Source organism: Caretta caretta, chromosome 18, assembly GCF_965140235.1.
Source record: "Caretta caretta isolate rCarCar2 chromosome 18, rCarCar1.hap1, whole genome shotgun sequence".
Classification (NCBI taxonomy): domain Eukaryota; kingdom Metazoa; phylum Chordata; order Testudines; family Cheloniidae; genus Caretta; species Caretta caretta.
In genome coordinates, this window is record NC_134223.1 from 3,179,810 (window position 1) to 3,204,801 (window position 24,992).

Below are 24,992 nucleotides of genomic sequence, written 5' to 3' on the forward strand. Positions count from 1 at the left end.
GCCTGCCCAAAATTTGAAATTGGGTTCTGGCTACAGCCCTACCTCAAACACTCCCAGGGCTAAGGGGGAGCAGGGGTCATGTGAAGAAGGGGTGTTTAAGGAGGAATTGAATTTTAGGGGGGTTATAGGTGTGGTCGAGTGGCTAAACCATCCTCTGCTAGCTGCTGCCTCCTTTACTTTGATTGTAAGCCCTTCGGAGCTTTCCACTGTGTGTGTAAAGGACCTATCACAATGGGCCTTGCTCCTTGGTTGGGGCTTCCAGGTGCCACTGCAATACACGTAATTAATAACAATAAAGAGCTGTTGGTTTACTGAGGAAGGGGCACAGAGTGCTGGGGTGCCATCAGAGAGCCAGGAGTTCGGCATTGTTTGCACTGTGGAGTCTGGGGGCTCCTCAGAGGAAAACGGAGTCTCTAAGGTTTAGGTTGGGAGCAGTGAGGAGATAGAGGGGTTGGAATAATCATGGTGGGAGCCATTGGGTCACAGGAGCTTGTAGGGGTGTACTTTTGTGGGGAGCCTTGGAGGCACTGTGGGTTAGGAGGAGCCAAGGGAGCGAGGGAAATACGAGTCTATCACAGTTATGGGGGAGCAGCCATCTAGAGAGCTGGGTGGCTTGGGGCTTGCCTCAAGTTGAGTTGGGGGACAGTGGGTTATGGGGGAAACTAGGTGATTTGGGGAGGCATGAGGATTGAGTGAGGTGTGGAGACCCAGAACTTGGTGCCCTGCCCATGTTGATCAAGGTGATATGGAACTGAGTGGGAAGAGAAAGTTTTGCTTCTGCTGGTTAGCAGGGCTGGGGTCGCAGGGCAGCTGCACATTGACTTAGGTTACTCAGGGGTTTTGCCATAAACATTAGCAAACATATTCTGTGCAAGACAGTGTAAGAATAAAGCAACTTGACAGATATTATCAGCACTGCACTGTAAATATGCAACAGCAATGGACATTTCTGAACACACGTTTAAGCACATTTTACTGACTTTTCTCCCAAATGAAGTTTTCCAAAAACAGCTCCAAAACATTTATTTTTAAATTAAAAACCACCTGTTTGTGACACAAATTGCCCTGTTCCTGTAAAGCATGGCCTTACTGGCGAGAGAACCTGTTGGGAAGGTTGCAGAGAAAGGAAGGATAGTCCGGTCAGTAGGGCACTAGCCTAGGATTTGGGTTCAAGTCCCTGCTGTGCCACAGACTTCCTGTGTGATGTCACTCAGCCTCTCTGAGCCTGTTTCCCAGCTGTAATTGGGGGATAATAGCACTGCCCTGCCCACCGGGTGCGTGAGGACAAATATGTTAGATTGTGAGGCACTTAGACGCTACAATAGTGGAGGCCAGGTGACTGCCATAGGCAGATGTTTGCAAAGTGAATTAGTGATGGAAATTCTTTTTCAGCTTCTCAGTGACAGGGCTGTCAAACTCCCACGGCATTCTGAGAGCCATTCAAGATGTCAAGCCTGAAGAAGGAACCGAGACCCCAAAGTCCATATTTTCTTTATCACTGTCTCAGCCTTCTGAGATTGGTTACTTAAATGTGGCTTCACCTGGAGACACCGCAAACTTCCCAACTCAGCCTCAGAGTCCAAGCTTCAACTGCGATAGCATCTAAGAGGGACTACAAGGAGCTGCTCTCTGCTTGGACTGCGGCTGTTGGCTTCCCGCTGCAAGGGGCCATGCGTCCAGCTGGATCACTGTGTGTCTAATAACTCGTTCAATTAACTTTGTGATTTTCTCAGCTCTTATTTGACAGCTGTTATGTCAATCACTTGCCCGGCTCTAGCGTCTCATCCCAGATCTCCCTGGAATTTTCACAGATCTAATTAAACAAGGTTTTTTTAAAAGGGGTGTTTGTCATTTGGTCTCAACTCCTTGTGTGATCTAGACACGTTCACAGGCCGGGGCCCCAATCCTGCCTCCGCACGGGCCCACCTGCACTCACAGCAGGGCCAGGGCCCTGATCCTGCCCTCCACGTAGGTCTGCCCTGCCAGGGCCAGATTAAACTTTTGTGGGCCTGACGCCAAATATATTTCTGAGCCCTCACGTAGTCGTTATGGACCCTTTCAAAGTGTGGGCCCAGTGCAACGGTGCCACAGTAAACCTGGTCCTGCTGGGATGGAGATGAAAACATTTATTCAAAAACAAAATAAGATATTTGAAGCCATACTTGATTAAGACCTTCCCTTAGTCCATAGAGAACAAACTGGGCTAACATCAATATATTCAGAATACTCTTGAATTTGGTTTACTTGTGTGGGAGGAGGTTCTTTGTTAGTTTTGCTTTTTTTGTTAAAACACTCAGGGCCTGCTTCTGGCCCTGAACACAAGTGCTTAACTAGCACATTTATGAGCCATATTAAACCCCAATGTACCCCTCAGTAGAGTTGCACCTTCATCTCCCCTCCACCCTCTCCTTATGTTTCATAAATACAGTTTTGAAAGCTGGATTTTCTAGTTTGGTACAATGATGTTTACAAAACTTAAGTTACTGGGGTGGAGTGTGGGGAGGAAAATTGCTGGTGCTGGGAGAAGACTACTGAGAGACACACACACACACTCTTTATCACAAAGGCTACCACAACCCAGCCTCAAGCCTCTACCCCAACGTTCACACCTGGGCTCTCCTCTCCCTGTCTCTCCTACTGCCCCCCCCACACACAACTAACCCCGACCTTCACACAAGGGCTCTTCTCAATATCCCTGCTACCACTCACCCCCCACACACACACTTTCACCCCAGGGCTGTCACCTTCCTCCCTTCTACTGCCCCCCCAAATCAACCCCCAGCTTCAACCGGAACTATCCCCTCCTTCTGCCCCCTCCACCTTCACACCCTGCTTCTCCTATCCTCCTCCCCCACAGAGCCACCACCAGCTTCCCCCATTGAACCCAGACTCACTCCACAACTGCCCCTTCCCCCCAAGCCGTGTTCTGCCCTCCCTGGAGGGCGGGGGCAGTTGCTGGGCATTGCCACAGGCAGGGAGCGGGCAGCCAGCCCTGCTGTCACCGCCCCCCTCCCGTGGGGGCCACAGACAACCACCTTCAACCCCCCCGATGCAAAGCTGCAGGGTCCAGATGGTGCCCAGGAGCCCATGGCCGGGAGGGCTGCACGCAGGGAGTCAGAGCACCACGGCCGCTCCTGGCTTCCCACTGCCCCAGGAGAGCGGGACAGACTCAGGGGTGGGGTGAGCCTCGAGCCCCTCCCGCCGTGCCCCATGGGGGCAGGGGACCAAGCAGGGTCAGCACTGGGAACTCTCTCCCTGCACTATTTCCTTGCTGGGGGGGTTGGGTTTTTTGTTTTTGGTCTGCCCGCTTCACCTGGGGCAGCCCACAGCATTGCGCGGGGCATGCTGGGACTAGTACTGCAGCTGGCAGCGCAGATCCCAAGGCCCCAGCGGAACACAGTGGCGTGCAAACCATACCTCCCAGCATACCTTGCAACACCCAGTCCCTGCTGTGCCTGCGCGCGGTTTCAACCAGCACTGAGAAGTTGCTGACTTCACATTGCTGGGCTGTGGCCAGGGCTGGATTAACCCTTTGTGGGCCCCCAAGTAGTCACATGGCCACTTCCAAGTGTGGGCTTGGTGCCACTGTAAACCCGGTACTGCATCCTGCGGTCACAGCGGGACCTGGGCCCCAATCCTATCCTCCAGACAAGCCGGCCTGGCCTGCATTGGGCAGGAGGGAGACATGAGACTGGGTAGGCACTTTTCCCGCCCGCTCAGGCGACCCTTTTTCTGCACTGGAATTTGCTACCGGTAGCAGTTACTCATATGTAAGGGATTGTAGAAAACTCCTATCTGATGTAATCTGATGGAGTTTGAAGAACAGCTAGCCAAAAACTCAAAAGGTAGTAACAAAAAGATTTTTAAGTACATCAGAAGCAGGAGGCCTTCTAAACAACCAGTGGGGCCCCTGGACGATCGAGATACAAAAGGAGCACTTAAAGATGATAAAGTCATTGTGGCAAAACTAAATGAATTCTTTGCTTCAGTCTTCACGGCTGAGGATGTTAGGGAGATTCCCAAACCTGAGCCGTCTTTTGTAGGTGACAAATCTGAGGAATTGTCACAGATTGATGTGTCACTAGAGGAGATTTTGGAATTAATTGAGAAACTTAACAGTAACAAGTCACCGGGACCAGATGGCATTCACCCAAGAGTTCTGAAAGAACTCAAATGTGAAATTGCGAAACTATTGACTATGGTTTGTAACCTGTCCTTTAAATCAGCTACTGTACCCAATGCCTGGAAGATAGCTAATGTAATGCCAATATTTAAGAAGGGCTCTAGAGGTGATCCCAGCAATTACAGACTGGTAAGTCTAACGTCAATATCAGGCAAATTAGTTGAAACAATAGTAAAGAATAAACTTGTCAGACACACAGAAGAACATAAATTGTTGCGCAAAAGTCAGCATGGTTTCTGTAAAGGGAAATCATGTCTTACTAATCGATTAGAGTTCTTTGAAGGGGTCAACAAACGTGGACAAGGGGGAATCCAGTGGACATAGTGTACTTAGATTTCCAGAAAGCCCTTGACAAGGTCCCTCACCAAACATGAATTAAGTTGTCATGGGATAAGAGGGAAGATCCTTTCATGGATTGAGAACTGGTTAAAAGACAGGGAACAAAGAGTAGGAATAAATGGTAAATTTTCAGAATGGAGAGGGGTAACTCGTGGTGTTCCCCAAGGGTCACTCCTAGGACCAGTCCTATTCAACTTATTCATAAATGATCCGGAGAAAGGGGTAAACAGTAAGGTTGCAAAGTTTGCAGATGATATTGAACTGCTTAAGATAGTTAAGACCAAAGCAGACTGTGAAGAACTTCAAAACGATGTCACAAAACTAAGAGACTGGGCAACAAAATGGCAAATGAAATTTAATGTGGATAAATGTAAAGTAATGCACATTGGAAAAAATAACCCCAACTATACATACAATATGATGGAGGCTAATTTAGCTACAACTAATCAGAAAAGAGATCTTGGAGTCATCGTGGATAGTTCTCTGAAGACGTCCATGCAGTGTGCAGCGGCAGTCAAAAATGCAAACAGGATGTTAGGAATCATTAAAAAAGGGATAGAGAATAAGACAGAGAATGTCCTATTGCCCTTATATAAATCCATGGTACGCCCACATCTTGAATACTGTGTACAGATGTGGTCTCCTCATCTCAATCCCGCCCAATACTGGCATTAGAATACTCAGAGAAGGGCAACTAAAATGATTAGGGGTTTGGAGCGGGTCCCATATGAGGAGAGATTAAAGAGGCTAGGACTTTTCAGCTTGGAAAAGAGGAGACTAAGGGGGGATATGACAGAGGTATGTAAAATCATGAGTGGTGTGGAGAAAGTGAATAAGGAAAAGTAAAGTATCAGAAGGGTAGCCATGTTAGTCTGGATCTGTAAAGGCGGCAAAGAGTCCTGTGGCACCTTATAAATTAACTGATGTATTGGAGCATAAGCTTTTGTGGGTGAATACCCACTTCGTCAGAAGCATGTAGTGGAAATTTCAAGAGGCAGGTATAAAAGAAGGAAAAGTTATTTATTTGTTCCCATAATATAAGAACTAGGTGCCACCAAATGAAATTAATGGGCAGCAAGTTTAAAACAAATAAAAGGAAGTTCTTCTTCACGCAGCGCACAGCCAACCTGTGGAACTCCCACAGTATTCTTGTCTCCCACAGTATTCTTGTCAGCAAGTTAAGGAAGTATGGGCTGGAAGAATGCACTATAAGGTGGGTAGAAAGCTGGCTAGATTGTCGGGATCAACGGGTAGTGATCAATGGCTCCATGTCTAGTTGGCAGCCGGTATCAAGTGGAGTGCCCCAAGGGTCGGTCCTGGGGCCGGTTTTGTTCAATATCTTCATAAATGATCTGGAGGATGGTGTGGATTGCACTCTCAGCAAATTTGCGGATGATACTAAACTGGGAGGAGTGGTAGATACGCTGGAGGGGAGGGATAGGATACAGAAGGACCTAGACAAATTGGAGGATTGGGCCAAAAGAAATCTGATGAGGTTCAATAAGGATAAGTGCAGGGTCCTGCACTTAGGACGGAAGAACCCAATGCACAGCTACAGACTAGGGACCGAATGGCTAGGCAGCAGTTCTGCGGAAAAGGACCTAGGGGTGACAGTGGACGAGAAGCTGGATATGAGTCAGCAGTGTGCCCTTGTTGCCAAGGCCAATGGCATTTTGGGATGTATAAGTAGGGGCATAGTGAGCAGATCGAGGGACGTGATCGTTCCCCTCTATTCGACATTGGTGAGGCCTCATCTGGAGTACTGTGTCCAGTTTTGGGCCCCACACTTCAAGAAGGATGTGGATAAATTGGAGAGAGTCCAGCGAAGGGCAACAAAAATGATTAGGGGTCTGGAACACATGAGTTATGAGGAGAGGCTGAGGGAGCTGGGATTGTTTAGCCTGCAGAAGAGAAGAATGAGGGGGGATTTGATAGCTGCTTTCAACTACCTGAAAGGGGGTTCCAAAGAGGATGGCTCTAGACTGTTCTCAATGGTAGCAGATGACAGAACGAGGAGTAATGGTCTCAAGTTGCAGTGGGGGAGGTTTAGATTGGATATTAGAAAAAACTTTTTCACTAAGAGGGTGGTGAAACACTGGAATGCGTTACCTAGGGAGGTGGTAGAATCTCCTTCCTTAGAGGTTTTTAAGGTCAGGCTTGACAAAGCCCTGGCTGGGATGATTTAACTGGGAATTGGTCCTGCTTCGAGCAGGGGGTTGGACTAGATGACCTTCTGGGGTCCCTTCCAACCCTTATATTCTATGATTCTATGAACTCCTTGCCTGAGGAGGTTGTGAAGACTAGGACTATAACAGGGTTTAAAAGAGAACTGGATAAATTCACGGAGGTTAAGTCCATTCATGGCTATTAGCCAGGATGAGTAAGGAATGGTGTCCCTAGCCCAGAGGGTGGAGATGGATGGCAGGAGAGAGATCACTAGATCATTACATGTTAGGTTCACTCCCTCTGGGACACCTGGCATTGGCCACTGTCAGTAGACAGGATACTTGGCTGGATGGACCTTTGGTCTGACCCAGTATGACCATTCTTATGTTCTTATGCTACCAGTAGCAGTGAATTGTTACCAGTAGCAGTTACTGATACCTAAAGTTGTTCTTATTTGCTGACTTGTCCTAATTCCTAAAACTTGTCCTAATTTGCTAAAGCTTTACAGTATGAGATGGAAACATAAAGTGTTCGGCTTCCAAATGACCCTGCCTGGGGTACATATGAATCAATTACCTCTTAAGAGAGGATTATAAAAAATAGAGTGAGTTCATTTAAACATCATTTATTCTGCAGCTTCATTTACTGTGCCATCCTGACATTGACATTTCTGCCCAAATTACCTGTGGGTTGGATTAATTTTAGTGGGACGCGGGACATGTGGAGGATAATTTAAACTCTTAATTTTCTTAGGGTTTGCCTTCAACATACTTCTATGTTAGTGCAATCTCTGACCATTACATTTCATCAACTCAGCAGGCAGCCACAGGCAGCAATGCACTTGTCCTATTGCCTTGACTGACAAAGGTTTCTGATCAAAGGGAGGCTAGATTCCAGCAAGCTCCTGGGGTAATATCTCATTGGAGATGAAGGGGCTTGTTCAGAGAGAGATTTTGATGTCAGTAAGGTAAAGATGATCCAGATGGGTTTGTCTCCATGCAGGTGTATTTTAGTCTCTGGCTGGGTAGAAAGGAGAGAGAAGTATTTTGGATTTCCTATTTCCCTTACTGAGAGCTATCTATGCTCACCTGAATTTTTCCTGATAGAAGCAGTTCCTATCTATTACAGGTCAAAATATGGCTGCCATCACACAGAGGTGGAGGTGAGAAGAGGGCCAAGAAGTCTTTTCCCTCCCGCAAACACACCCATTCATATGGAAGCCATAATGTTGCTGCTGCCTAAATACCCTGATGGCAAACGGGTAGGGGCAGGAGGCACTGCCAGCTATACTTAGCACCCCAAAGGAGCCATGCACTGTGTGGAGTGTATGCTGAACTGGTGAGGGCAACCCTTACTCCCCAGTGAGGGTCAGTTCCTCAGGATAGGTGCATCAGCTATTAGCCAAGATAATCAGGGATGCATCCCCATGCTGCGGGTCTCCCTAAACCTCCGACTACCAGATGCTGGGAGTGGATAAAGGGATGGTTCACTCAGTGATTGCCTATTCCGTTCATTCCCTCTGAAGCACCTGGCCCTGGACACTGTCAGACGGCAGGATACTGGACTAGATGGACTATTGGTCTGACCCACTACAGCAGTTCTAATGTTTAGCAAAAATTACAGCAGATTTTTGCTTTTGAGAAGAATGTCACATGAGACAGTATACTGCCTCTACTGAATATTTGAGAATCAAGTTCTACACACAAGCAATGGCATACGGAAAAACACTAAGGGCTGGATTGAGAGGCAAAATAACAGTTGCAAAAGGCAATTGCCATTAGTGGATTGAATGAAAACAAAGTTTTGAGACCAGGCCAGAAATTCAGTCAGACTGGAAGTCAGATGATCCAACAGAATAAACTTCTGCTCTAAAAATAATAAGAAAAAGTTAAATTAAAAATTCCGACTTGGAAATCACAGTAAAAAACAATACTAGAAACATAGATGTCGTTGTTCAAACTACTAGCAAGTACTTATACATCTTTTCAATGAGTCTTGTTAAAATATAAATTAAATAGCACAGTGAGATGCATCTGCGGCATCTAAGCTCAGTGAGGACGTGCTAAGGGGAATTCAGGGAAGCCCAGCAGCAGATCAGACTGAGGGTGAAGGGCTACGAGACTTGACGCGGTCAGATACTCGGGTACGGGATGCTGCCTTTGGAGTAAAGCATCTCACCGAGCCAGGCTCCGGCAGCCCCGCGGCACCCCTCACCAGAGCGAGAGGCGCTGCAGGGCCCCGGCCCTGGGATTTCTGGGCCGCCAAGAACCAGCCCTGCGGAGCCCGTGCTGAGAGGTGCCGCCTCCGGGCGGGGGGGGCAAAAGGCCCCCGGCCCGGCCCCCGCAAACACGGGGTCTGCGCCCAGCGCCGGGCTTTTGCCCTCTGCCAGCGCCTCGCCCCTGCGTTTAACTCCGGCTCCTGATTTTCCCCGTCAGCCCCAGCCTGGCCCTGCCTCCCGCCGCCGGCCGCCCCCCGTCGATTTCCGCCCCCCGTCCAGACCCTGGCCTCCCCCCGGCTCCGCTTCCCCCTTTGCAGCCCGCGTAAAGCGCAGGCTGCAGAGCCCCACCCCGGGAGGGGGCAGATGTTACTGCGCATGCTCCGTGCCCCCTACCGAGCACGTTCCGACAGCCACAGCTTCGGGCACGACACAGGCGCCTCCGCGGCGACCCCTCCCGCCCCGAGGGCGGAGCACGTGCTGCTGCGCACGCGCGTGCCTGGGGCAGGCCCGCCATGTTGCCGGCGGCCGGGTTCCGGTTCCGGGTGAGGCTGGGTCGCCATGGCGGTGCTGGCCGCCAATCCCAACAACCCCGTGGTCTTCTTCGATGTCAGCATCGGCGGCCAGGTGGGGGCTGGGCCACTGCGGCGCCGGGCCCGCGGGAGTGGGGGGGGGCTCGGCTCGGGGGAAGAGGCGGCCGGGTGCGGGGGCCCGGGCCCAGGGGTTGCAGTGCGGGGGCCCGGGGGAAGAGGCGGGCGCGGCGGGGTGCGGGGGCCCGGGCCCAGGGGTTGCAGTGCGGGGGCCTGGGGGAAGAGGCGGCCGGGTGCGGGGGCCCGGGCCCAGGGGTTGCAGTGCGGGGGCCTGGGGGAAGAGGCGGCCGGGTGCGGGGGCCCGGGGGAAGAGGCGGCCGGGTACGGGGGCCCGGGCTCAGGGGTTGCAGTGCGGGGGCCCGGGGGAAGAGGCGGGCGCGGCCGGGCGCGGGGGCCTGGGGGAAGAGGCGGCCGGGTGCGGGGGCCCGGGGGAAGAGGCGGCCGGGTACGGGGGCCCGGGCTCAGGGGTTGCAGTGCGGGGGCCCGGGGGAAGAGGCGGGCGCGGCCGGGCGCGGCGGCCCGGGGGAAGAGGCGGGCGCGGCCGGGTGCGGGGGCCTGGGGGAAGAGGCGGCCGGGTACGGGGGCCCGGGCCCAGGCGTTGCAGTGGGGGGCCCGGGGGAAGAGGCGGGCGCGGCGGCCCAGGCCCAGGCCCAGGGGTTGCAGTGCGGGGGCCCGGGCCCAGGCCCAGGGGTTGCAGTGCGGGGGCCCGGGCCCAGGCCCAGGGGTTGCAGTGCGGGGGCCCGGGCCCAGGCCCAGGGGTTGCAGTGGGGGGCCCGGGGGAAGAGGCGGGCGCGGCGGCCCAGGCCCAGGCCCAGGGGTTGCAGTGCGGGGGCCCAGGCCCAGGCCCAGGGGTTGCAGTGCGGGGGCCCGGGCCCAGGCCCAGGGGTTGCAGTGGGGGGCCCGGGGGAAGAGGCGGGCGCGGCGGGGTCACAGCCCTTAGACGGGCGGCGCCCAGCGCTGATTCTCGCTGTCCCCCCAGGAGATCGGCCGCATGAAGGTGGAGCTGTTCGCTGACGTTGTGCCCAAAACGGCGGAGAATTTCAGGTAACCTGTGGCACTTTGCTCCTACTGAGGCAGCCCAGTGCCCTGGGGTCGGTCACGCAGCAACACATGGTAGGACAGCCCCATAGCGGACCATCCCTCCCTGTGGTGGGGCGCCCAGCGCAGCTCCGTGCCCATGGTGTCTGGTTGGGACGAGATTTCAGTAGTGGTTGTGCACTGAGTTCTGCCCATTTGAGGCACATGTGTGAGCTGCCCCATGCAGCAGATTGCACACTTGTAAGTGATCAGTCCTCTCTAAAATGTGCTTTTATCAGTAAGGAAATCATTAACAGCCTTGACAATTAAACTGTCATCACTGGATTTCAGAGCTATCATCCCATTCAGATGAAAGGGGTAATTCACATTTCTCAAAGTTTAGTTTCAGGCTCTCTGCAGACCCAGGCATTAGTTACACTGCATCAGTTACACTCAAGTCATGTTTTAAGATGTCTTTATAATATTCAAGACTAGAGATTTAAATGAAACTAAATCTTAGACTCTGAAGCCTGGGATACACCTTCTGGACTAAAAGTACCTGCTTGCTAGGCTGCCAGAAGCCAGACCAATGTTACCCCTGGCCATTTTTTTTTCACCTCTAGGAAATCCTACTTTGACCATTCTTGTTTTCCTGCCCACCACCTGCTTCCATGGACTCACATTCTGGGGAAGGTGGGAATGGTCACGGGTTTGTCTAACTTCGTCTACTCAGACATGCATAATTTTCTCTGAACTTTTACTTTTAGCTGGTCCTCTAAAGGTAAGGGACAGGGTTAAGACTCTTATCCCATGTCAAGTCTCCATATTGGAAATAGCCTAGCAGATGTGGTGGCCTTACTGTCATATCTCCCCATCACCACCCAGGCACCAAATTCTGTGCTATGTCCTTGTGAGATTCAGTCCACAGAGTGAGCAAAACTCAGCTGTACATTCGGACTGGCCAGACTTTTACTAGTTCCTAAGGAAGGAGGCCTGGCCCAAGCTGCTACTCCCACATGCTCAGAAAAGAGGAGCAAGTCAACCATTCTTGCTTGGGAGATGTGTGCATGACTCAGAAACCTAGCAGCCCACTCTGTTCATGTTTGCCTCTTCCTCCCATAGCACCTCAGTACACAAGAGAGATGGCAACATACTGACTTGGCCCCTGCTTGCTTACCTCTGGCTGGAGGGTGTCTTGCACAACAGACAGCCCAGTCCCTCAAGATGAGCAAGTGTATCCTCATCCATCACAGACCTCCACAAAATGCTGCCCAGTTCCACTTCACCTGCCTCTTACAAGCCCCAGTATCTGTTCGGTCCTATCCCTCTCCCAGCTGCAGAAACAAACCTGAGGAGCTGAAAGTTACTTACAGCTCTTGATGGCACCTGCTTCTAGAGACAGTGTCATTTATTCCTTCTAATAATGGACATCCCTGCTATTCCTCTTCTGTGACATATTCAGTGGGTAATAATTTGTGTCCTTGATTTTCAAATAACTTTTCAAAGTGACTCACTAACTGGTGTGTTGTTTGTTTTTTCTTTTCAGGCAATTTTGTACAGGTGAATTCAGGTATGTAGGGTCAATTTCTGCCTCCGCTTAAGCAATAAGTTCCCACAAGCAGGAAGAGTTATAGACAGACAGTAGGGATTAAATGTACTTATTCTTAACCTCCTCCTTGTTACCTACATGAATGCAAAATAGACTCTTGGAAAACACTCAGTTGACGTTAAAAATATTTTTGCTGTTTGTCGGACTGAATTGGCTACAAACTGCAATATTGCCAAACAAGCTGCCCTCACAAGCAGTGTAAGAGGGAAACATGTCAAGGCAGCACATAGGAGTTGATCTCCTCAGCTTGGAGCTCTTGGGACTAAAGACTCCTGGGGGGTTTCGTGCTGTGAGGTGCAGTGACTCCCAGTGCCCTTTCTTTTTCTTTCTTTGTAGGAAAGATGGTGTCCCAATAGGTTACAAAGGGAGCACTTTCCACAGGTAAATATTTTTCCTTCTAATGCTTAAAACAGCTTGGTGAACTATAGGCATTCCGGAGCCCTCTTTTTAAGGACATCCTTGAACTAAGAGGCATGCTGTACACATTAAAAAATAGTAGCTCTGAATTTGTTTTCCTTCTGTAACCTCTGCCTTGCACCTATAGTTTGCGGGACTCTGTCCACTGTAGTTCTTGCTAGCCCTTCTGTTGTACTTACAGAGAGAAACCACTGCCTTCTAGGTGCCTTTGATCCCACAGACAGGCAGTACCTCTCCTTTCTCTGCCTCTCTTGAGATCAGGGCTCAATTCCCTTTGAGTACATCATCAGATCTAACGGCCAAGGGCCACAATTCGTTTTATCTTAAACAGTGGGAATTATATATTGGAATTATATACATTATTACAGAATGTATGTGTTTGCAAATCATGATGCATTTTCATTGTTGTGGGGAGTATCTCTATTTTTCACTAACATATTAAGCTTCTCAAGCTTTTTCAGAAAGAAGTAACTAGTATTTTTTTTATTACTTCTTTAGAGTCATTAAGGATTTCATGATACAGGGAGGTGACTTTGTAAACGTAGGTACTCTGTGTTCTTTTCCTGTCTTAAAGGATGTGTGGTGTGTTGCTCTTTCCCGGGTAGATATTCATCTGTTTTCTATTCGCTATTTCTCTCATGAGAAGATATTACTTGAGAAGCTTCGCTGGTGTTTTCCTACTCTCTGCACTGGAATAAATTGGAACGTGCTAGGAAACAGATATCTGGGGACTGGGCAAAATGTTTTCTCTGCAGCAACTGGAACAGCATTAGCTAAATTGTCATGTATTTCTGACATGCAAAAATTCCCTTTCCTTGGGTGAGAAGTGCTGGGCTCTTCTGCTGCAATGACTGTCCTCTGCAAAGTGGGGTTTCCATGGCCTGCTGGAGGTGCCTCTAACCATGAGACAGTTCATTCCACACGACATCAATGTTCTCCATCCTCTTTTCTGGAGAATGTTTGGTCTGCCAGTTGAGGGTTGGATTTGACATTCATGTTTTCAAAAGGAAGTGTAATTTTCTGCACTACCAGATTAACCAGTGTTTCATAAACTGCATCTCACACTAGTGAAGAAAAATGATAATTGGCTGTGTGGAGAGAACGTTTGTATTTAGAGGAAACGGAGCTTCTACGAAGGGTTACTAAGTTTGATGGGTTTTCCCCTACTGAACTATCTCAGAATTAAAAGGTAATTTCTGCTTGAAATTTGTAGGCCTCAGGCTTTGATAAGAGGAGAATATTTTTTTAAGTTTGAGATTCATTGAGCTATTTGGGAGTTGGGAAAATTGCTATTTTTTTCAGTTTGAATTATGAGTTGGCAAAATGAATAAAAGCTGGCTGATCAAAACCAATCAGATAAAAATGGTTATGCTTTGATTCTTCATGATAGCTCTCACAAAACTGGCCACAGGAAGCTTGGTTTAGCTACCTATGTTTATTTAAAGTCAGGTTCTTTATTCATGAGTGCTCTTCTAAACCCCACAGGGACGTTTGATAACTTCCAGTAGAAGCTTAGCAAAAATTACAAGCTCCATTGACACTTGTAACTTATTGCTACTGCTAATTATGAGAGAAAAATTGTTTATTACAGTAGAGCCAGGAACCAACTGAGAGCAGTTGTGCTGGGCATTCTACTTAGAGCAGTAGCCAGCCCCTCCCTTGAAGAACTTGTAGTTTAACCAGATAAGACTAACAGTGGCAGGGTAGAACGTACAGAGCAGAATAAACAGTGATAGCAGCAAACATCATGTTAGTGCCACTGTGCTTTTTCTTAGTGTTTGGTGTGCTTTAGTGAGGGAGGGTCTAAGCTAAACAGAAAACAAGGAGAGGGGAAGAGAGGAGGGGGTTGGGGCAAACACCAGTCAGCACAGGGGAAGAGAATGTCCAGTCAACTGGGGAAAAAATAAATCATCAGTGTCTAGAAGCCCCTACTTACACTGCTTCTGAAGCTGCTCTGCCAGTTTTGGCCTCAGGCAGGTTTGTTCTGACTCACTGTTTCTTTCCCTAAGCCTAAAGCCACATGGCTGAAGGCAAAGGGTATGCCACAGGAGTCCTAGTGCCCCCAGAGCCCTGCACCGTTCTGGATCTGGAGGGTCCTGAGGAAGCAGTAGCCCTCCTGCACTCTCAAATAATACTTGTAGGAATCACCTGTTAGACATCATGGAAGTAGGGTTGTCAAGTGGTTAAAAAAATTAATCACGCAATGTTAAACAATAATAGAATACAATTTATTTAAGGTTTCAGAGTAGCAGCCGTGTTAGTCTGTATTCGCAAAAAGAAAAGAGGTACTTGTGGTGAGGCCTCCAATGAAGTGAGCTGTAGCTCACGAAAGCTTATGCTCAAATAAATTGGTTAGTCTCTAAGGTGCCACAAGTCCTCCTTTTCTTTTTGCAATTTATTTAAATATTTTTTGATATGTTCTATATTTTCAAATATATTGATTTCAATTACAACACAGAATACAAAGTGTACAGTGCTCACTTTCTATTATTTTTATTACAAATATTTGCACTGCAAAAACAAAAGAAATAGTATTTTTCAATTCACCCAATACAAGTACTGTAGTGCAATATCTTTATCATGCAAGTTGAACTTACAAAGATAGAATTATGTACAAAAATAACTGCACTCAAAAATAAAACAGAGCCTACAAGTCCACTCAGTCCTACTTCTTGTTCAGCCAATCACTCAAACACGTTTGTTTACATTTGCAGGAGATAATGCTGCCCATTTCTTGTTTACAATATACCTGAAAGTAAGAAGACATTTGCATGGCACTGTTGTAGCCAGCACTGCAAGATATTTACATGCCAGATGCGCTAAAGATTCATATGTCCCTTCATGCTTCAACTACCATTCCAGAGAACGTGCATCCATGCTGATGACGGGTTCTGCTCGATAACGATCCAGAGTAGTGGGGACCAATGCATGTACATTTTCATTGTCTGAGTCAGATGCCACTAGCAGAAAGTTTGGGGGTTTTTTTGTTTGTTTGTTTTTTGGTGGTTCGGGTTCTGTTGTTTCTGCATCGGAGTGTTGCCCTTTTAACTCTTCTGAAAGCATGCGCCACACCTCGTCCCTCTCAGATTTTGGAAGGCACTTCAGATTCTTAAACCTTGGGTCGAGTGCTGTAGCTATCTTTAGAAATCTCACATTGGTACCTTCTTTTCATTTTGTCAAATCTACAGTGAAAGTGTTCTTAAAACGAACAACATGTGTTAGGTCATCATCCGAGACTGCCATAACATGAAATATATGGCAGCATGCGGGTAAAACAGAGCAGGGGACATACAGTTCTCTCCCAAGAAGTTTAGTCACAAATTTAATTAAGGCTTTTTTTAAAAAAAAATGAGCATCATCGTCATGGAAGCTCGTCCTCTGGCAGGGTGGCCGAAGCATGAAGGGGCATACAAATGTTTAGCATATCTGGCACGTAAATACCTTGTAATGCCAGCTACAAGAGTGCCATCCAAATGCCTGTTCTCACGTTCAGGTGACGTAAATAAGAAGCAGGCAGCATTATCTCCCGTAAATGTAAACAAACTTGTTTGTCTTAGTGATTGGCTGAATAGGAAGTAGGACTGAGTGGACTTGTAGGCTGTAAAGTTTTACGTTATTTTGTTTTTGAGTGCAGTCGTGTAACAAAAAAAAAATCTACATTTGTAAGTTATACTTTCATGCTGAAGAGATTGCACTACAGTAATTGTACAAGGTGAATTGAAAAATACTATTTTTTATCATTTTTACAGTGCCATCCAAAAATATTTAATAAATTTCAGTTGGTATTCTATTGTTTAACAGTGCAGTTAATCATGATTGATTTTTTAAATTGCGATTAATTTTTTTGAGTTAATTGCGTGAGTTAACTGCAGTTAATCGACAACCCTACATGGAAGTTCTAAACTCCTTTGTAACAGTGCAAGCTTCTAATTTGCAGAAGTGACATACTGTGCTGGTATAATTTATAAATTGTTTTGAGGCCTGAATGCTGGCAGTTAGGGTGAGTAAAAGCTGCCTCAGTATGGCTGGAACTTCAGCAAAGTTATAATCTCTGCTTCCCATAAGTGTGTCATCTGAGGCCTCACAGACATCCATTGGAAAAGCCAACAGAGGGGATCATTTCCCTGTTCTTAAAACAGTTGAGGCTAGCCCTCAACCCTGAGCCTTCCTCCAACCCCACCCCCCCTTTCCACCATGCTTACCCTTCATCATCACCACCTCTGCCTCATTTGTCACCTGTGACACTTTTAAACTTCACACCCACGCCTTTCCTTCTCTCCTCCCTTCTGTTTCCTCCAGAATGTCTGCTGTGTCTAAAATGATCCACTCACTACCATCCATGACCTCTTGTCTCCTGGCTCTGATACCTGGACTCCACCCCCCACTTGACACCATCTGTCCTTGCTCTCCTGTAGTTTCATATGGCAATGGGAGCAAGTTTCTGGCTAATATGAGGAAGGCAGACAAGGTAGCAAGGACTTAATCATAGTTGCTGTTAGAACACTGACTCCTGGTTTTCTTACTCTAAAATGTTCAGATGTTTTCAGTTCTAACATTCTCGTTAACAATGGTTTTCAAATGGAAATATGTTCTGAACTGGAACTCTGATTTAACAAAGCAGTTTATCTTGGAATTTTAAATGCATGCTACAGACTGCACTTCTATCGAGGTGGGGTTGAACACCTGTCTTCCTTCTCTTTATACAGGGAGATGGTACTGGAGTAGCTAGTATATACCGGGGTCCCTTTGCAGATGAAAACTTCAAACTCAGACATTCTGCTCCTGGGCTGTTGTCTATGGTAAGTAGAAGAAGACAAAGTGGTAGGACTAAAATAGCTCTGTGCTCCTTGTGGAGATTCTTAGCTTATCTCCTGGCTTGCAGAAGTCTCCTACTTTGGATAGAATGTCTGAAAAATCCTCATTTAGGGCCAGATTCTGCTACTCATAGTCATGTTGAACAGTATTTTACTTTGTGAGTAGCTCCCAATGACTTCAGTGGAACCATTAATGGCATAAGGTGCTAATGAACATGACTCAAGGTAGCAGTTCAGTCAATAATTTACCCTTCTCTATTAGAATTGTTGGGGTAGGTTTAATTTGCTCTGCTTTTAGAATTATTGGTCTCTCATATTTTTGCACTCCAGTGAGTCTTTCTTCTCTACCTGCTAATTGTTATTAAACACCACCCAACTAATGTTGAGTCAAGGAATTGAATAGCAATAGAAATAGTGTTTGAATCTTGTATAATATATGCTCTGTGCTTCATTTTATAGAAACACAGCCACCATCATATGCTATGTAGGTTGGAACATACAAAAGGCCATGCTGGACCAGACAAATGGTCTATGTAGTGCAGTATGTTGTCACTAACTAGCTATTTCAGAGGATGGTACCCCCATAATGGGCAGTTGTGCTGGAACATAACTGGGCAGAACCCCAGATACCCTGTGATTCTGAAGCTGCAGAATTTGTTACAGAATTCTCCTTTCTCAGTGTTAATTTAAGTAACCTGTTTCTGGGCCACCTCCTGGCTGCAAAGAGAACCTTGAAAACATGAACCAAGTATAACTGATGCAGTGATATCTTCCTGAGACAGCCTGAAAAGACAGCTTTGAGAGGTGTGGGAACTGTACCACACCTTTCAGAGTGTGTTAACTCTGAAACCTGTAGAGGGCTAAATAAATTTCATCATTAACTGTTTCACTGCTGATCATTTTAGCAGAGCATCCAGCTAACCTGTTTATCCTATAATCCTAAGCATCCTTCCTAACTGCAAAAATCCATAACTTTCCCCTACACAGATCCCTAAATTTTCAGCTTCATCTGTGACAATTTCTATGATGCAGTAAGTGTCATCAATTCAAAAGACGCACCCTTCTCCCAAAAGCACAGTGTGATGTTATGGATCTCAACACGGTATTATTTTGGCCCCAAAGCTCTTTCAGAGCTACAGAAGAATCTCTGTGATTCAGCTGGCTGCACACACTCGCAGATAAGAGCATAAGAATGGCCACACTGGGTCATACCAAAGGTCCACCAAGCCCAGTCTCCTGTCTTTTGACAGTGGCCAATGCCAGGTGCCCCAGAGGGAATGAACAGAACAGGTAATCATCAAGTGATCCATCCCCTGTCGCCCATTCCCAGCTTCTGGCAAACAGAGGATAGGGACACCATCCCTGCCCATCCTGGCTAATAGGCATTGATGGACCTATCCTCCATGAATTTATCTAGTTCTTTTTTGAACCCTGTTATAGCTTGGCCTTCAGTACATCCCCTGGCAATGAGTTCCACAGGTTGACTGTGCATTATGTGAAGAAATACTTCCTTTTGTTTGTTTTAAACCGGCTGCCTATTAATTTCATTTGGTGGCCCCTAGTTCTTGTGTTTATGAGAAGGAGTAAATAACACTTCCTTATGTACTTTCTCCACACCAGTCATGATTTTATAGACCTTTATCATATCCCCCCTTAGTCATCTCTTTTCCAAGCTGAAAAGTCCCAGACTTATTACTCTCTCCTCATACGGCAGCTGTTCCATACCCCTAATCATTTTTGTTGCCCATTTCTGAACCTTTTCCATGTCCAATAAATCTTTTTTGAGATGGGGTGACCACATCTGCATGCAGTATTCAAGATGTGGACATACCATGGATTTATATATAGGCAATATGATATTTTCTGTCTTATTATCTATCCCTTTCTTAATAATGCCCAACATTCTGTTCGCTTTTTTGACTGCCGCTGCACATTGAGTGGATGTTTTCAGAGAACTATCCACAGATCGGATTCAGATGACCTGTTATTGCTCAGCAAGGGCTCTGAGGCCACAGTCCCCATCATAGCACATGGCACTTCTTGCTTTTTTCTTTGCTCCACATGTTGTGGAGCTAATATTAACTTTAGAATATAGTCCAGGAGTGACAGCTCGCTCTTGTTTCAGGCACCTCTGTCTTCTGACTGCCTCTGGCTTGAGATGTTCTATTCCGTAACTTTTTTCTGTGTTTTGTTTTTGCATTTTCAATCAGGCAAACAGTGGTCCAAGTACAAACGGGTGTCAGTTCTTCTTCACATGTTCCAAATGTGACTGGCTGGATGGGAAGCATGTTGTGTTTGGTGAGTAGCTGCAGCACAGAGTGATATCCTGGTCGTATACCCCTTCTGTTTCAACCACATGGTTTTTGTTGTTGTTTCCCATTAATCTTACCCAAGTGGAGTAAGAGCTTCTATGGAAATCTGCATCGAAACCTACTGCTATTGTGAAAGCAGTAATAAATCAGCTAGTTAATGATAACTTGGTTGAGGGAAGGATGGGGAGAACTGATGCTTATTTTATGTGTCATGGTGAAATAGGAGTGACACCAGAGTTTGCATGCCGTAATTTTACAAAAGCACACATTTTATGTCATAGACTGTAAGGTCTTAAGGGTAGGGTCTGTCATCTTATTACTGAACTAATGTATAATATTGGCATGATGGGGCCCTGCTCCTTATTGGGTCCTCCAGGCTATTTGATAATAGCCATTTTTCCTGTTCACAAACAACACAAACTGCATCTCCATCAGTAGGATTATGTCTAATAATACACCGGAGAGGGCTGTGACTCAGTCTGTATTTCCATGCACGCCCTACCTGCTGGGAAGATGCATGGTGCCTGTCCTGAAGATATAGACACCAGCCCCATGTCTGGGAAGGTTGTAGTTGTATTATTTATGAGCCCTTTATCAGATATACAACAAACCCACAGGTGTCCTGTAGTTATAAATGGGTGAGAGACTTTGCTGGAGCAAAGAATGGTGTATGGAGAGGTAGCCAAGTCCAGAGCAAAGGAATCACAGGGGTCTGAGAAATTAGAGTAAAGTATCCTCTGTACTTGACAATCTGGGACTACAGAAAAGGTGAATAAGTGCAGTATAAAACTGCTACTGATAAGTGTTCTTTTTCCCTTACAGGTAAAATCGTTGATGGGCTCCTTGTCATGAGAAAAATTGAAGTAAGTTTTTAGTTCCCCATCCTGTTCATGAATGCGCAAGCCAGATAGTCACATGCGGCAGTAATCAGGGCTTCATGTTCCCTCCCTGTCCATGTGCAGGACAATGATTTAACAATAGTGCCAGGGAGCTCCTTGCAGGGGCTGTGCCCTCTGCAGTGATGGAGTCCATCATGTAGATTTACCTTAGTAAGACACAGGGAGTTTTGTGCTGTGCAGTTGGAGTAGCCAGTTAGTAACTGGGAAGCTTGTTCAGATGGGTTTGGTTGTGGTGCATAGAATCCTTTCTGGAAACCTGTTTGATTTACAAGTTGAGAACAGGAATGTAGTGGTTCTGTGATATTGCATGGTAATGTGAAGGGGATGATAAATTCCCTGAGTTCTTCAGTTGAAATCTAATCAACACCTTCTAATAATCAATATTAAACAAGGTTTCCAAAGGGTTTCCAGGTGCTGCAGATACACACATCTATGTCAGGTTTCAGAGGAACAGCCGTGTTAGTCTGTATTCGCAAAAAGAAAAGGAGTACTTGTGGCACCTTAGAGACTAACCAATTTATTTGAGCATGAGCTTTCGTGAGCTACAGCTCACTTCATCAGATGTATACCGTGGAAACTGTTTCCACTGTATACAGTTTCCACGGTATACATCTGATGAAGTGAGCTGTAGCTCACGAAAGCTCATGCTCAAATAAATTGGTTAGTCTCTAAGGTGCCACAAGTACTCCTTTTCTTTTTACACATCTATGTGTTGACCAGTGAGTTCCATATTTAGAATGGTGTGTGGCTGATAAACACCCAGGGCCTGTTTAATATACTCTTGTAAAGTGTCAGCGTACCACTGCGATGGATAGCTGAATAGACAGAGCATCCCCTGGCATTCTGCTTTCTGACTGGGTGCTTGAGTGCAAACAGTGGATCCCAGAGCTGAGCCAGGAATAGTGTGTGAATGCTAGGAATATAGAGAATCAAAAGGAGGAAAGACATTACAGAGCTGACAACAGCTGCACTTAAAGCCTCATGTTGACCTTCACTGAGAAGGTCTCATGCTGGGAATCATACAGCACAATTCCTTTATTGCTAGCTCTGTTTTAAGAAAACCACTGTATAGGTGATTTTTGTTAAAATTTTCTGTTAGATATACACAAAGTGTAAACTTTCCCTGATCACCTTGTCTGACTGCTGTAAATGGGAGGTGTAGCCAACACAGAAGAGACCAAAACTGACACATAGCTTAGAGTCATTATAACCATGGCTGGAGACCAGAAGGAGATTCCTCTTGCTGCATTTCCCACCAGAAGTACTTTTATAAACAAAAGGAGGATAACTGTACCTCTTTTGTAGGATGCCCAAACACTACTGTGATGGGCAGAGTAGAAAGGAATTAAGTGACACACACGAAGAGCATTGGCCCAAGTCCAGAATGATGTGTGATTTCTGAGGTTACTGAATAGCTCCCCCTTCTGTACAAACGTGAGGTTGCTTTTCTCTTTGATACTGTAATTAGTGTCATTTTAAAGACCTAAAGACAAAGAAATAGCAAGTGACATGATACATATTGCATCTCACTGGAAGTTACCTGTATCGCTTTGCCACTCGCTTTGTTCCCCATTTGTGAGGTCAGAGTCTTTCCCATGTCTCACAGCTCTGTAGTAAAGAGGCAGTTAGCTGGCTCTAGGAAAGGGTCCAAGGACATTGCTGCAAAAGAGAAGAGGAAATGAAAGAGCAGCAGTCATGAGTCAGACGTAGTCCAAGTGCAGTTCCTCCCTATTCGTGAGGCTCAGTTAGCCTAAGTCTCTTATCCAGCCTCTCAATATAGCTTGTGACTCCCACTAACTTGCTGTGTATTTATACTTTGTAACAGTGTGGATTTTTTGTCCCCCCAGAATGTACCTACTGGTCCAAATAACAAACCCAAACTGCCAGTGGTCATCTCACAGTGTGGTGAAATGTAGAGCAATGAACGCAGAAATCTCGGTAGGTCTGTCAGTCTTCATCAGTGTGGCTGAGAAACTATCTGATAAGAGATTATTGTGATCGAAATCCACCTCTCACTGCCTTGAAGTTCACAATTTGCGGTTCTGCCAGCTTGCAAAGAGTGAAGAGTTTCATAGTCTGTGGGAGATGCAAGTAAATCTTAAAGCCCAAGAAAGTACCTGCTGGAAGAATAGAGGATTCTGTATTTCCTAATTCAGGGCAACTTTGGCATTGTCTCTCCTGGGGCCGTATGTATCATGAAGCTGAAGCACTTACTGTCAGGATGGGGAGGGCTCTTGTCCTGAAAGTGAGGTTGCTGACACGTGGTACACCCTCTCTCCTGACGACAGAAGGTGCAATTCTCCTGATCCATGGTCAAGTGTTTCTAGCATTTACTATGCTCCTGGCCACCTTGGTTTGCTCACATAGTCGTTGGTACTTAAGGTCAAAGACTGTGCCAGAGACCTTATATTAAAGTAGAATGCTGTCTTCCCCACTCATCCAGCTACTTCATCCCAGACAAAAAGCATTTCAACATGTGTGCGCAGATTACAGCATGTCAAGCTACAACTTGATTTTAAAATAGAATTTCCCAAACATCTGTTTTTGTTAGCCTTTTAGCCACTGACTTTCAGATTTTAACAAGCAGATAGTGGCATGGAAGCACTGCATATGATTCCTCTCCACTCATATCATCTGCAAGATGAACAGAACTGCTTTTTGAAAACAAGCTACGCCCAAATCATTCCCAAAATGCCTGCATAGATACCTGCCACAAGGAAGGGTTTAGATCCACAGTGCTTTGCAGACATTTAGGACCCAATCCTGTAAGATGCTGAGTGCCCTCTGCCCCTTAGAGAAGGCATTCAGTGCTTTGCAGGATTGGGTCCTCAATAAATGACGCCTCCAGCTGTGTAGGTAAGTAATATCACCATCCTGTGCTGCTTCCTCTCCCCAGTTCGCAGTTCCTGTTAGCTGGGTAGTTAAGATGATGAACAGTGAAATCATTAATAATGCTGACATTGAAATTGCCATCTTTAGGTTTCAGCTCCCCCACTGGGCTGATGCGTGGAGCACGCCTCACTAAGGGGTGGGTGTTAAGTTGCTCACAGACTTGGGCAGGAGTTTACACTCTGCTCATAGTTTTCAAAGCTTCTTTTGCAGCTGTGGTGGCTGGGAGCATAATTTTTAAATGGAAGCTGAGATTCTGCTGCAGATTCCATGGCCACAGAATTGTGCCATTCCCATGTCCCTGACAAGGACTAGCTGAGATACAGCTACAGACACTGGGGCTCAGCTGAGTATCACTGCACAGCGATGTAACCCAGACCATGAGTTGGGGCTAAGAGTGCCGAATTACTTTGCTGTTTCTATTCCATCCCTTCAGCTGTTCTTCTTGGGGATCAGTCAGAGGATTCTGTGACATGGCTATTACTATTACTGATCTTCTTTCTCCTCCCACTTCCAGGTAGTCATTGGTCCCTCGTTGCCTTTTCCTGCAGGCCATATCTGTGCTGCTGGCACTTCTACAGAAGTTTCTGATATTCAGGATGCACAATTTTTTTAAAAACAAATTTTCCAGTGTAAATAAAGCATTTTGTTAAATGTCTTTGCAGTGTTGTTCAATTAGAATATTTCAGGCTGGATTCTTGGACAGGTACTTTTTGTTTTTTTTTTTTTTTGCAGGTCAGTGTACTTTGAGTAAATAAAAGGTAACCAAATATTGAATTACCTGTTTTCTGTTTATTTTGCTGGGTAATTTGTATGTTAACTTTTCCATAACCACAATTTCATTTTTTTTAACAAGTTCTCTATGGTCAGGCTATTTTCCTTTTTCCAGTGGGAAGCTAACAACAGCCAAGAGCTATTAGCAGAAGAGAGATTAATTAATTTCCTTTTATGTGACCCTTTCCACTAGGAAGCACCAGGAGGATTACAAGGGATCATTTGGTAATAAATATCCAGCAATTTGTGGTAGTTCGTTACAGCTTGCATCCCAATACCCTCAAATGACCAGACATGGCCACCATATAAGCATAACTCCTCTTTCACCACAATTTCTTCAACATTTATCCCCATTAAATCTCTATATTTTTTCCATCTGACTGGCGACCATTGAAACAATATCTTAAAGACATTTTATTTTTTTGTGCTACACGCTGAGGTTGCTGGTCCCCTTTCCACATCAAATCACATACCTCTGGGGTAAATTTGCTATCAATATCCTTTTCCCAGTGTGTCATAGGGACACTTATTTGTTAGGAAAGCTGTCTGCAACAATTGATAAATGTTATAATTTTTTTCTTCCTAATTGACTGGATGCCATTGCTTCTATTAAAATTAGCTTTCTGTATAAACCAGGTTGTCTAGAAAACTGAGAAACACAACGCCTGATTTGAAAGTATTGGTGCCAGGGGAGAGTGGGCCAGCTAAAATTAATTTTGATTCTTAAATAAGTTAGAAGTTTCCTTACTGAATAGCTGGTCAACTGTG

The 24,992-nt window shown here is 46.2% G+C and overlaps 2 protein-coding genes and 1 long non-coding RNA gene across 10 annotated transcripts in view; 2 read left to right on the top strand and 1 right to left on the bottom strand.

Annotated features, from left to right (window-relative positions):
- The window catches only part of CCDC30 (coiled-coil domain containing 30), a 132,528-nt gene extending 130,690 nt beyond the window's left edge, over positions 1 to 1,838 (top strand). For 5 of the 8 annotated variants that reach the window (XM_048824887.2, XM_048824879.2, XM_048824880.2 and 2 more), the window contains one exon: positions 1,393 to 1,838. In XM_048824887.2, coding sequence (XP_048680844.2) covers positions 1,393 to 1,606 — 214 coding nt within the window. In that variant the 3' untranslated portion in view covers positions 1,607 to 1,838. Of the gene's footprint in view, positions 1 to 1,372 lie in introns of all 8 variants that reach the window. The other 3 variants (XM_075121160.1, XM_048824886.2, XM_075121161.1) reach the window with 3 other exon arrangements.
- Positions 1,839 to 7,297: 5,459 nt separating this feature from the next.
- On the bottom strand, positions 7,298 to 9,370 carry LOC125624344 (uncharacterized). The gene is made up of 2 exons (XR_007353282.2): positions 9,300 to 9,370; positions 7,298 to 8,556 (listed from the first exon to the last, which is right to left on the bottom strand). It is a non-coding gene; the product is annotated as an uncharacterized LOC125624344 (long non-coding RNA).
- Positions 9,371 to 9,387: 17 nt separating this feature from the next.
- PPIH (peptidylprolyl isomerase H) lies at positions 9,388 to 24,227 on the top strand. Its single transcript, XM_048824931.2, has 10 exons — positions 9,388 to 9,530; positions 10,473 to 10,537; positions 12,057 to 12,080; positions 12,456 to 12,500; positions 13,035 to 13,077; positions 17,243 to 17,335; positions 19,561 to 19,648; positions 20,485 to 20,525; positions 22,409 to 22,499; positions 23,968 to 24,227. Exons 1-9 carry the CDS (start codon positions 9,465 to 9,467, stop codon positions 22,475 to 22,477), a joined length of 534 nt encoding a protein of 177 aa, XP_048680888.1. The 5' UTR covers positions 9,388 to 9,464; the 3' UTR covers positions 22,478 to 22,499; positions 23,968 to 24,227.
- Positions 24,228 to 24,992: the final 765 nt, after the last annotated feature.